Below are 13,256 nucleotides of genomic sequence, written 5' to 3' on the forward strand. Positions count from 1 at the left end.
TTCTCTGTAATTCTTTATTAAAAATACGGCTGTACACATAGAGACTGAAAACAGGATTAAAGATGAATAACCCATATTGGGATCATGACATCAGAACTTAACATACTGGTGCTTTTAGGGAAGTTGTTGACATCCAAACCACAGAACCAAGGTCAAAAGCAAAATACAAAGGTACCCTCAAAAATATTTACAATGAAGTAAATACACTAACAGAATTTAAAATAGGTACAAAAAATTGAAATGACCAACGTTACATGATTTCAAGGGTTGTCCTTTCTGTGCTTTGATCTGTCGTAACAGAAGGAATGGGAAGTTTATATCCTTAATTTGACTATTCTCAGATATTAAAATCTTCCTATGAATTAAAAAGACTAACTTTTAGACAACCTCTTAAGTGGAATTACACTATGGAAAAGAGGGCTCCCCCAAAAAACACCTAAGCAGAACTAAGAGTTCTACTGAAACCATTCCCAATAAAAACTAAATGAAAAATAAATATAAAACAAAGCTTAAAAAAAATATGTATTACCTGACACCAACTGTTTTCTGGCTGACAATATTTACTCATGAAAACATATCAGCTGTCTACCTTTATATTCAAAACCAAGTCCTGAGGTTACTAGGGGCTGAAGCAAACTAGCACTTAGGATGCAAACATTCTTGGGTTTGTGATTTGAACCTGCCTTGCAGAGGGAAGTTTGCTGGTCTATACAGGATGAGAAATTCAAGCCCTATTTTACCCCTGCCCTTCCTTAGCTTTCACAAAACATTGGTCCACAAATTAAATTTTCAAAAAGTTCCCAGACCCCAAAACTAAAATAGATGATCCCCTTTCATTTTCAAAGAAAACAATATTGGAAAAAATCTCCAGCCCGCTTATAAATTAAGCATTTCATATTTCTTCTAGAATACAAGTAGTTCTTTTTTGTACAAAAGAATTACAATATGATTTGTCAAAAAACATATAAAAAGACAGCTGCTCTTCCTCAAATACATGAGCTAATGATAAAAGACTTTTGCATGTTAATGTCTCCAAGTTCTTGTTCCTTTTACATAAAAAAGAACATTATGGTGGCAAATGTTAATTATCCTTTGAATATTGAACATTATGTTCCTTTAAAATCCATCCAGATCAAATGCAATAATTGATTCTCTTTTTAACTCAACAACTGATGCTACCAAACGTGGACTCAAACACACTTGTTAAAATGTGTAAAGCGTGTTCTTTAGTCTTCAAAGCTTTCAGGTGAGGAAAGGTGTTTTTTCTTGATGCAAATCTCAAGGCAGAGAAAATCGTTTTAAAGCTTATAAAAAGTGGACAGAGAAATATTAAAAACTTCTCTGAAAACTACAAATATGTGTAATTATTAAAATTGAAGACCGTAACATCAGTTGCAAGTGCTTGGAAGTCTTTCCTGACCTTTTGAGTTCCCACATTTTCTTCAGAGTTGCATGGTTGAGCACCCAGTGCTAGTAAAACATTCAGTGCTGGGAAAGGAGATAGAGTCTTCATTACTGGTTTTTTGTGAAAGAAAATTCCTATGTATTTGGCAGTCTTCAGTATCAAAGTATAGGTATTTCATTAACTAGAAATTCCATGAATACCCAAGTTTGGCGACAACTGCACGTCCAAATATTAAGAAAACTAAGAGGAGGAAAATTCCAAACTTTTGAGATTGACTTATTCAGGAATATCCCACAGAGTGAAGTTATTATCAAAAGTACTATTACTTTGGGCTAAGCAGTGACTGCAAAGGCACAGCAGATTGTTATCCCTCCCGATTCAGGCTGTAAAACTTCAGAAAGCTCTTGATGCCAGACCACTGCTGTGTTTAGTTCATCCTCTGAACAGTGTCTCTGTGTCTGTATCCAGTGTAAAGTACCATAATAAAGCTGTGGTTCAAAGAACAGAACTTTATACAAAAAAGCGAACTGGAAAGAATCTAAAGCAATATACTCCTGAACTTCAGGTCTTTATCAGAATTTTTTTTTTCTGTTAAAAAATTGCATAAATGTAAATATATCTGACAAGCAGGGAAACACCTTTTTTTAAAAAAAGACTCTGGTTGAATTTGGAGCAAAGAGCTCTATGTGCTCCTTAAGTTCCTGTTTATCCAATCCTCACTCAGAAAGGATTTAAATCTACTGATGGGGGAATTCGTATCCAGCAATTCACTGATCTCTTGTGTGTTCTTAAAAACAAAACAAAAAACCCCCCAAAATCTCCATTTGAACTAACAGTGTGGGTGGCATACAGAGCTTGCATACAATACTCTTACAAGAATTATACACTATACTGTACTTCTGTGAAATTATTTACCTGGTCCATTACGTTATTCAGGGCAACCCATCCCCAAAAGAGCAAATTCTGCAACCCTCAGTGACAAAAATGCTGCCCAGCATTGTTTCCCAAAAAGGTCCTTGCAAATAGTTTCCCTTAATAGGTAAGTATACAATGTGGCAAAAGTTCAAAGATCAGAAAAAAGTCTTTAAAAAATTAAAATTAGTGCATATACAAGTGGAAAAAAAACAAAAGCGGGAACACCATTCACCTAATGGTGCTCCTTAATCTAAAATAAATTCTTCACAGATATGGCCCCAATGGCAGCCACAGCTCTAGGATAAGTGGAACATTCTTCCTTTCAAGTAACAGTGTACCTGACTGAAGTGCAAGCAGCTTTGCTCATCTCCTGTTTGTTTCCCGAATGTGAAATGAGAGGATGAGAACAGTTCAGCTGTAGTGCAATTTGCTATCGGTTAAGGTCCTCAGCCATGTCCTGCGTGCTTTTTCAGCAAATACTACAACTGACCATTTGCAGCTGCAATCAGTTCTTGAAAAGTGTTTTCGAAGCAGCGCTTTAAGTCACTATAAGTCACCACAAGTACACTCTTCTCGTCTCTGGAAATGAGGCTTATTTTTTCGGGCACACCAGCATCTAACTGAAACAGAGACACAAATAGGAAGTTCATACCAGGCAGAGGATAATCCATTTTATCTGTTTTAGCACAACTTTTGCAACAACGATTAATACTGTAAAAATTTCTGTCATATTCCCTTCTAGATATACGTAAGCATTTTACATCACTAATCGGTATGCGCACTTTTCAACTTGGATGTTTCCACCTATCTTTTATGCTTCATACTTGTCTACATTATATTCCATCATTTCATTATTCCGATATCCTTTTTTTTTTTAAGTAAGCTCTACACCCAACGTGGGGCCTGAACTCACGACCCTGAGATCAGGAGTCCCACGCTGTAAGCCAGCCAGGAGCCCCAGGATCTTCCAGCTTTCTTGTGTCACAAACTATAGAGCCATGAACTTATTCATCTACTTAATGTTTTTTCTTCTGTGGAATTACTTCCTTAGGATAAATACTTAAAAATATAAATAATGACTCAAAAAGTACAAATAGTTTTATAGCTTAATACATACAAGCTGAATAGTTTTCCAAAGTGTATCAGAAACCACTGATTTATGAGTTGTACCAATTTACAAGCAACTCCATATCAAGTGCATGCCTTGCTACTTTTATGTACGTTTTTGATGAATGCTACCAGATGTTTTCCTACATTTACTTGTGTTATTTCCACCGTATGAATGCCAGTTTATGATCTTTACCCACTCATCAGTCAAGATTTGGTAGTAATATTTTAATGAGGTCTTTATAAAGCATATATACGAATCCTTAGTCCATCCAATAACTTATCTTGTTACGGTTTTCACTTTTTTTGGTTAGTTTTTGACGTACATTTTTCCCTCCTTTTTCAGTAATTCATTCATCAAAATGTTTAAAATTTACTAATTCTGAAGGCTCAAACTTTCAAATCATTTTACCAATTTATTTGTCATAATTTCCACCAAAATATGCTATGTAAGGTTTTAATTTTTACATCATCAATACGGCCATCCATCCTTTTAATTTATTACACTCTTTCCAGACTTAGAAAATTATCATACTTTCAAATGTGGGATAAATTTTATTTACTACTAGTTATTTTATGAAATGAAATAGAATTTTCTTCAAGTTGTCAATTACCCTAATATTCATTAAATAATCTTCACTTAAGATATCTGTCCATGGCTTAATTTCATAGGATCTACCTGCCAGTGTTTACACTAGTGCTACATATTTTTAATTACTGGTGCTTTGATACTATGGACACTATTTTCTAAAATCCAGTAGAATTGTTCTCCACTCATTATTTTTAAGAAAAATGTCTTCTCCTTAAGGAAAAGAGCAAATAAATATATTAGTCATACTGGATTAGTTCAATGGTACATACAGTTTGTTCTGTCTTAATGTAGATTATTGACAATACTCTTTTTAAAGAGTTTTAAGGAAGTTCAAACAAGGCAAAGTAGCGCCTAAAAACAAAAACCACGTTTTTCCCCAAGAGCTAAGCACGCTGTATGTTACCAGCTCTACACCCTCTGCCACGGTAGGTATTTCCTCTAGTTCTTGTAATTCAGGGGCAGTTTAGACCAGGCGTCGGCAAATGGTTTCCATAAAGATGGCCAGAGAGTAAATGCCTTAAATTTCAGGGCCGCACAGTCTCTGTCACATATTCTTCTTAATTTTGCTTTTGTTGTTTTGTTTTTACTATCTTCTAAAAATGTCAATACTATTCTCAGGTTGTGGACTCTACTAGTCTCAGGTCGTGGGCTCTACAAAACGGGCTGTCAGGCCACAGTCTGTCGACCCCTGAGATTTAGATATAAACCTATACAAAGACTAGGACTTACCTCTGGAGACCCGTCCTACACTCTGTGATTCCAAGTAATTCATAAGGAAACTGCATTCCTTCCTTGGTAAACTGTCTCTCTCCTAGCCCTTTCAAAAAACACAAAGCTCACCTCTCGAATGAACTGATACATCTCCATCTCCCTAAGTTCATCTACTCACCTAATTCTCCGTTTAGAGCGCTGGGCCTACTGTGCTTCCACTACTATAACACTGGATTACTACACCCACAGTTAACAGTAAAGGAACGGATAACATGTAAGACATTTAGCAAGACTCACGATGACTTAAAAGAAAGGAATTCAACTTTTAAAAAATATTTAAATATAAATTTTTTTTGTTTTTCCCACCCATTGTTTTTGTGACATTTTATCAAAATGAAAAGATCCACACTGAAAAATTCTGTAATTATTCATGTCGATGTTAACCTGCCTAGTCTAGAAATTCAGATCAAGCAGATATAACTGATAATTATTAAGAAAATATGTTCCAGGCTGGCGCAGAATACATCTACACTTAAGTCTCTTAGTATTTGTAGAAGTTGCAACTCTGCAAACTGTAGATGGCATTGTGATCTTAAAAATCCAGATACAAATTACCTTGTTAAGACAAGAAATGATATGACTGAGGTCAATCCAAGGAGCACCCGCTTCTGTCACCTGATGGAAAAGATGATCCCTAAAGAGTTTCAAAAGATAACGGTCTCCAGTCTCCGACCAGGTAGGATCCTTCTGAAACCTGGGGAAAGGTCATATTTTACCTCAATAACTCATGCTGTCTGTATACCACATGGCCACGGTGATTCTTCAGACTCCACACTATTTTTATTGTTTTCTCTGATAAGTAAGTGTAGGGTTTGTGTGTGTGTGTGTTATTTTTTAATGCTCCTAAAGTTATATAGGGAGGCTAAAAAAAATTCATTTTCAAATTTTTGTGCAGATTGCTAAATTTTTTAAAAATAATTTCACACACCATGAAAGGATATGAATGCCAGTTTCTAATTCTCAAAGGCAATCATCCCTTACCCACTCCTATTTTATAATCACTTTCTTATTTAAGCTCCTACCATTAGATAAAACGGAGGAAAAAGAAAATGTCTTTAAAGATCTTTAGAAATAGGTTGAAAGAGAGTCTTTTCCTCCTCTCACCTTTAGGATACGGAGTGGAGAGTTACGATCAGATATTGTTCAACTTTACTGGTAAGCATAAAATAGAGAAATGCTGAAGGAAACAAAAACAGGGTAGATTTTGGTTTCCTACCATCATGAGCAGATGGGAGAGTGTGCTGCGAAGAACTAGAGAACAGTGACAGTGATCATCTGATCAAAATGACCACTGTCACTTTCCAGTGACCTCTGGAACTTATGGTCTAGTGAGGAAAACAGACGTTCAAAATAACCAAAGAAAGTTACATATTGAGATAATGCCATTAAGAAAAAGGGAAATGGTACACAACAGAGATGTGAATTCATCTGGGAAGGAAGGGAACCTTTCCAGAGGAAGCAGTGGATGCTCTTCCCAGAGGAAGTACACCCTAGTTAGAGGCATCAGTATTGGCAAGGAACAGAGCATGCAGCCCTTCAGAAACTTAGCAAAGGTCAGTGGCTGGATGGCTTTGAGCGTTGGAAAAGAAAGAGGCCAAGGGAGAGACAGAGAGTAAGAGCAAGGAAGGGAAGAGAAAAAGACAAGGACAAAGAGGGAGAGAAGGCAAGAGAGAGAAGGAGATAATTAAAAGAAAAAAAAATGAGGCAGATCTGAAGCAAAGAAAAGAAGGGAGAGATCAGATGATGCAGTCTTGGTTAAAAACTAGGTCTGGGGGAAAAAAACAAACAAACAGGTCTGTCTTCTAAGAACAAGATGGAAAGCCTACCACATAGCTGAAACACAATCCTCTGAGTTTTGCAAATCACTCCAGGGACTTGCAATTAAAATGCTAATTAAACACACCCATTTATCTCAGTTTCCTTGCAAAACCCCGACAAATTGACAATAAATGTCTAAAAGGGGGTATAATAAACATGCAAGGACAAAGTGCTCAGGAGCAACAACAGAAGAAAAAATTGGAAGGTGAAAAACAGGTAAGTGATAGGATCAGCTGACTTGAACAAACTGAACTCCAATGCTACAGAAGGCACACACGAAAAAGGGGGAGCCACAAAAGCAGCCATACCAGTGAGGCCCAGGAAGGGCAACCATTGGTACTACTAAAAGTGCAGGAATGGATTAAAGCTGGAAAGAGCAGAACTGGATGAAAAGTTCTATAAATAACAAACAGATAACCTCTCTCTCATCCCTGCCTCCACTTCTGCTTTGCAGAAATTTGCCAGAAAGGTACCAAAAATCTTTCTAGACAGGGTGAACAAAGAAGCTCCAGCCTCCAGGATGCCAGGAAGAGCAAGAGATGGTAGCTAAGACTATTTAACCAATACTTTGCTGCTACTTTGGCTACCCAAAGCTAGACTACAGGTTTATACTACAGATAAAAGTTTGCGGATTTTTTTTCTGGAAACTGACTTGCCCAAGAGAAATTCTGACATTTAAGAGTCCACCAAAAACAAACAAAAATTATACGCAACAATATCACACTACTTTACCATACATTCTACAATCCTTGACCCCACAATGAGCTTTCCATTAGCTTTTTAGATGAAAAAGGTTATTTTTTAAAAAATTTATTATTATTTTTTTTAAGTAATCTCCGTACCCAACGTAGGGAATCAAACTTACAACCCTAAGATCAAGAGTCACATGCTCTTCCAACTGAGCTAGCCAGGTACCCTGAAAAAAGGTCATTTTAAATATGAATGCACACCCAAGGATCAGAAATCCATTGGAGAATGAAACAAAACAAAACAAATTCTTGTTTCCTATGAGATATTGCAGGGAACAGAACAGAACTTAGAACAAAACAAAACCGAACCAAAAATCTATAACTGAGAGTCTCAGAGAAACAAGGATTAGATGCTGTAAGACAAACATTTAGAGAACAAAAAGTTCTTCAAAATTAAAAATATGACAGCAGAAACTTAAAAATTCAAAAACATATTAGAAAAAAACCTTTATTTTTACACAAATAAAATGAGATAATTATCTAGAATGTAGAACAAAAAGATACAATACAGAAAACAGAGGAGAATATAAGAAAATCAATTGCCATGGTCTAACATCTGAGCAATAGGAATTTCAAAGGGTGAAATTATCAAAGAAACAACGAAGACAACTTCTCAGAACTGAAGGACATCAGTTTCCAAGATTAGAATGGTGTACCCACCTGTTAATTAATCAGAACGAATCAAAAAACCCCACACCAAGGCAAATCACTGACTTTCTGAACATCACTGATAAAGATTCTAAAAGCGCAGGGCAAGGAAAGGGTTTGAAAAGAAAATGGCTTTGAATCTGGAAGTTAAAAGACAATGGAGCACTGCTTCAAGTTTTGACAGAAATTATCATTACTATTACCTAACTATGTACTAGAGGTACTAGCTAACACAATCACTCCAGAGAAATTAAAAGTATAGAAATTAGAAGGAGGAAATACAACTACAATTATTTGGACATAGGACTATGTATCCGAGAAACCCAAGAAAATCTAGTGAAAAACTATCCAAACACTAAGATATCACAGTACAAAAATAAAACAGAAATCAGTAATTTTTACGTCACTGATAATAAGCAATCTAAGAAGAAAGAATTGGGGGGGATTCGCATTTACAATAGCAGTAAGAAAAAATACCTAGTAAACTCGAGCGTGCTACAACAACATAAGGAACAACTTAAGCACTAAAGAACAGTAAAGGTGTCAACAAGTATGATGACAGACCATTATCTTGGTTAAGAAACTCAACATCTATAAACACAAATGCTCCTTAAGTTTATTAATAAACATGTTATCTTCTCAATAAAAGTACCATCACGTTTATTGATTTTTTAAACAAAAAGCTGAGTCTAGAATTTATACAGAAAATTAAACAATTTTAGGAAAACAACAAAAAACAGGCAATGAAATGGAGATAAGAAAGAATAGCACCTACCAGATTTGAAAATGTTAGTCATTAAAATACTAATGTGAAAGAAGTGCTGCCTTAAACCAGTGCAGAAAAGCTAGACTATTCGATAAATAGCTTTTGGGCCACGGCGTAGTCTTCTGAGGGGAAAGGGTGGAGGAGTGGAATTCATACCTCACACCCTATATAAATTCCACATATATAAAAGTTTAATATGAAAAAAAATAAAACCATAAGTACTCTAGAAGAAACCATGAGGTATTTCCTCTAAAATCGTAGGAGTAGAAAAGGCCTTTTTAACTTTCTAACTATGATTCAAAATCCAAAAGCATAAAAGAAGTTTGATCAATTAGACTATATGTATAAATGTCTGCATGGAAAAAAATTAAGCACAGTCAAAAGAAAAATAACAAACTAAAAATAGAATGATCACAAAGGATAAATCTCTCTAGCTCCTATACATCAAAAAGACCGACAACTGAACTGAAAAAAAAAAAATGAGCCACGGATATGAAAGACAGAAAAAGGAACAGAAATGGATCAAAAACATAAAAATGATAGGCAACATGCTTGTAAGAGTTAATACAAAATAAACAGCACAGAGATTTAATTTCTCATCTATCAGGATGACAAACATCCATGAGCTAAAAAAGTATTGTTGGTGAAAGGCTCTCATGCATCGTACACTGGGCAACCCTTCTGTAAGGGTTTATAGTCACACATCCACAGACCTAACAATCAAACTGGGCCTATATTCATGCACACATAAAATTAAGGAAGCGTAAGTCAGTCCCCACAGCACTGTTCATACTAGCAAAACACTGAAAACTCAAATGTCTATTGATAAGGAATGAGAGAAATAAATTATAGTGTATCCACAGAATGGACTATTACACAGCTATATAAATTATGGAAGCAGAGCCTTTACATTAAGAGCATGGACTCTGGAACCATACTATCTGGATTTGAATTCCGGCTCATACACTCACTGATGATGTGACCCTGGAAAAGGTACTTAACGTCTTTTTTTTTTAAATAAAGATTTTATTTCTTTATTTGAGAGAGAGTGAGAGTGAGAGAAAGCACAAGCAGGGGGAGGGGCAGAAGGAGAGGGAGAGGCAGACTCCCCATTGAGCAGGGAGCCTGACATGGGACTTGATCCCAGGACTCTGGGATCATGACTTGAGCTGAAGGCAGACGCTTAACCAACTGAGCTACGTAGGCACCCAGCATTTAACCTCTTTATGCCCAAATATCTGTTAAGTGGGAATACTAATAGTACCGCATTACAGGGTTGTTACGAGGAGTAAGGTTAGGTCATATTTGTAAACTACTGAGAATAGTGTTTTGTATACACCAAACATACCTAAACAAAAAGATTTACAAAATATAGTTACGAGGAAAAAGCAACATACAGAATACTGTGCATGGTTTACAATTTGTATATTGTACATATTTAAAAAGGGGGAGGAGGGAGATAAGAATATATCATTGTGATCTGGGAAGAATATAAAATAAAGATTAGTGGGAGAAAGTGGAGAGACTAGAGCTGTTACAAGTACGAGAGAATTTTCACTGCAAATCCTTTTCTGCTTTTTAAAAAACTGGTTCATATTAATCTATTCAAAAGATTTAATTAATAAAAAGAATTTTCTGAGGACTATCTAGAATTTAATACCCATCACACTATCAATAAAGTGTAAAAATAGAATAAAGATATTTTCAGACTTACAAAGACTCAAAAAACTCACCTTTCTCAGGAAGCTACAGGAGGATGTGCTCCAATAAATCAAAAGAATAAACCAAGGAAAAAAGCAAGAAACGGGGTATCCAACACAAAGGGAGAGACAATGATAATTCCCGGGATAATAGTGAAGGGAAGTTCCAGTTCTAAAATGTGAGTGTGAGCAGGCTTAAAGCGCAACCAGCCCAGATAGGAACAGAAGGACAGAGGCTCCAGGGGCAATTTCTCTAAGGGGGAGAAAAAAAAAGGAACTGATAGGTTACCTATTTTTGACCATATGGAAAGGTGTTTCATAACTCTGGCAGTGAGTCTGGAATAAACTGGTGGTCAATTTTTTTCATTTGCTTAGTTTTCTATATAAGATAATTATTAACCCCAGGAAAACAAAAATCAAAAAACACAATACAAAAGAAAGAAAACACAGTCATGGTTTACTAAGTGGTGCAGCTATTAAGAATATTTACCCTGTTAAACTGATGTCAACACTGAATAAAGATTTAACTCAAAATTATGGGCTAAGTGGTAGAAGGTGAATGTGTGTGTGTGTGTGTGTGTGTGTGTGTGTCTGGTTAAGGGAAGGGGGTGTGAAAGATAAAGCCTCATCTTCCACAGGACAAAGTCATTAGCTGAGTTAAATACTGGTGGGGGGGGGGGATCAAGAAACAGTACTATAAGCATATTAATTTCAAAAAAAATAAATGCCAGAAGAAACAGATAAAAGTTTGGTTTGTTTTTTTTTAATGTCCTCTTCATTCAGAAAAATTATCACAGAAAATACTAATTGAGTTTTTCTTTTTAACTTTGAAGAAACGGAAGTGAACATAAATTTTGTGGTCAAAAAAACTCCCTCAAGCAATATTTATTGTATCATCTATCTCTATTAACAGAGGTAACGTTCCTGAAACCTAACTTACACTACAGTGACAACAGCTATAATACTATTCCATCTATCTCTGACAGTTACCACTTAGTACAGACATCAACCCTACTTCTTTCCTGAACATATGGTAACTTTAACTTGCAAATGAGGCAGAACTAAATGACAAATAATGTAAGGTGGTGGTGTCACTGGTATGACTGCTATAAATAATGCCCTTTAATAGAAGATAAGGGGCCTGAAATAATTAGACGGGTCTGAAGTCTCTGACTACGATAAACTGAACTGACCACGCTTCAAAAAGGAGACATGGTACAGGCAGCATTGATACTCATCAAACATTCCCTCATGTACAAACCACGACAGAGATTTCTAACAGTATCTTTTCTGTACGTGTATGTGTGTGTGGAATCCCTAAGAACAACCAGATCTAGGTGACAGTTAAAAAACAGCATCCTAATGGCTGACAACAGGCTTAAGGTCCCTTCACATGAGAATTTTTCCCTTTTTCCAAATAAAACCCAGTAAGAATAAGGAATACTCATTCCTGTTAGCACCCTTGATTGAAAATATATTGTAAAATACTGTAAATCCTTACTCCGGCCTCTCATTGATTGTTCCCAATTTTGCTAGAAGCCTAAACAGTCTTCCATTTTGAACCTCCTATAAAACATTTTGAAAAGAAAGAGAGTATTAATATTCCAGCTAACTGAACATAAAAGCAAAATTTTACAAAACTGGTATCCTTCACCAGTATTACCTTTAAACAATAAATCCTAATATCCCCACCTTTTGGTTATAGTTTTGAATGTGATATTTCCATTTCATTCAACAGTAATACTCAAGAAGATCATGCAGCTGGCCATTTTTAAGAATGGTTAAAGTAACTTACATGAAAAAAAAAATCAAGATTGTGTCAATTGACTGTAGCAAAATCATGAACAAAAAAGAAAACAAATGCCCAGAGGACATAAGAAATTAAAATACTGAACATTAAGTTTGGACAAATATATCTGCAAACAGTCTTTAGCCAATTATGTACTCTATTTAGCACAGAAATTACTATGTTTTATATCTCTCTACATACATAGGTGCCAAGTGTGTAGATCTCTTTTTAACTAGACTCTTTACCTTTGCAAGGTCTTCCTCTATGACATCATTTCTCATTTGAGCAGCATCCAATTGAGTATAAAATCGAGCACCAATCATGGGCATGATGTCATTTACACTTCGCATCCTGTTTTGGTCAGTCAACAAATACCTGCCAAAAATAAAGAAGAATCACTTGAATGACAAACATGTAATTTAAAAAACAACATAACTCACAAGCACATAGCTGCTGCTGCTGCCATCACATTAGTGTACATAAATTTGAAAACATTATTTCATGCAAGTCAAGTTCACTTTTAAGGTGTAATGATTTCTCTGGAAATTTGAGGAGCCAAAAGAAGAAACAGTCTCTTTCTCTATATTTTTGCTATTATAAAAATGAGAAAGGCAAGTTGAGTTAGGGTTATACTTAACCATTTCCATTCTCAAACCCTTCCTTACAATAGTGGGGCATGAAAAGACTGTTACAAACTTTTTTGAAGGCGTAAAACGGCGGGTGGTTGTAGCTGAAGGGATTTTTCCATTGCTCTGTCTGCAAAATAATTTTTGAACTAAAACTGGGTCATCAATTTTGATAAATCAAACAAGGGTCAACTTTTGAGGAAGCTGCCTTCTACTCTGCAACTTCATTTACCAGTTGTCATGGTATATTTATTCTGAGAAATCTTCATGAACTAACATACATCAGAAGAGACCAATTCAGTTTCTTCTACCATAATAACTGAGGCAGAAAAATACTACATTTCGAAAAGCTACCTGCTTAGAATACAAA

The 13,256-nt window shown here is 35.6% G+C and overlaps 1 protein-coding gene across 9 annotated transcripts in view; it reads right to left on the reverse strand.

The window, feature by feature from the left end:
- The window catches only part of PAN3 (poly(A) specific ribonuclease subunit PAN3), a 126,354-nt gene continuing 113,098 nt past the window's right edge, over positions 1-13,256 (reverse strand). For all 9 annotated transcript variants that reach the window (XM_044381723.3, XM_044381722.3, XM_048215677.2 and 6 more), the window contains 4 exons: positions 12,506-12,635; positions 11,973-12,037; positions 5,346-5,484; positions 1-2,940 (listed from right to left, as the gene is read on the reverse strand). In XM_044381723.3, coding sequence (XP_044237658.3) covers positions 2,800-2,940; positions 5,346-5,484; positions 11,973-12,037; positions 12,506-12,635 — 475 coding nt within the window. In that variant the 3' untranslated portion in view covers positions 1-2,799. The remainder of the gene's footprint in view (positions 2,941-5,345; positions 5,485-11,972; positions 12,038-12,505; positions 12,636-13,256) is intronic.

Source organism: Ursus arctos, unplaced genomic scaffold (assembly GCF_023065955.2).
Source record: "Ursus arctos isolate Adak ecotype North America unplaced genomic scaffold, UrsArc2.0 scaffold_10, whole genome shotgun sequence".
Classification (NCBI taxonomy): domain Eukaryota; kingdom Metazoa; phylum Chordata; class Mammalia; order Carnivora; family Ursidae; genus Ursus; species Ursus arctos.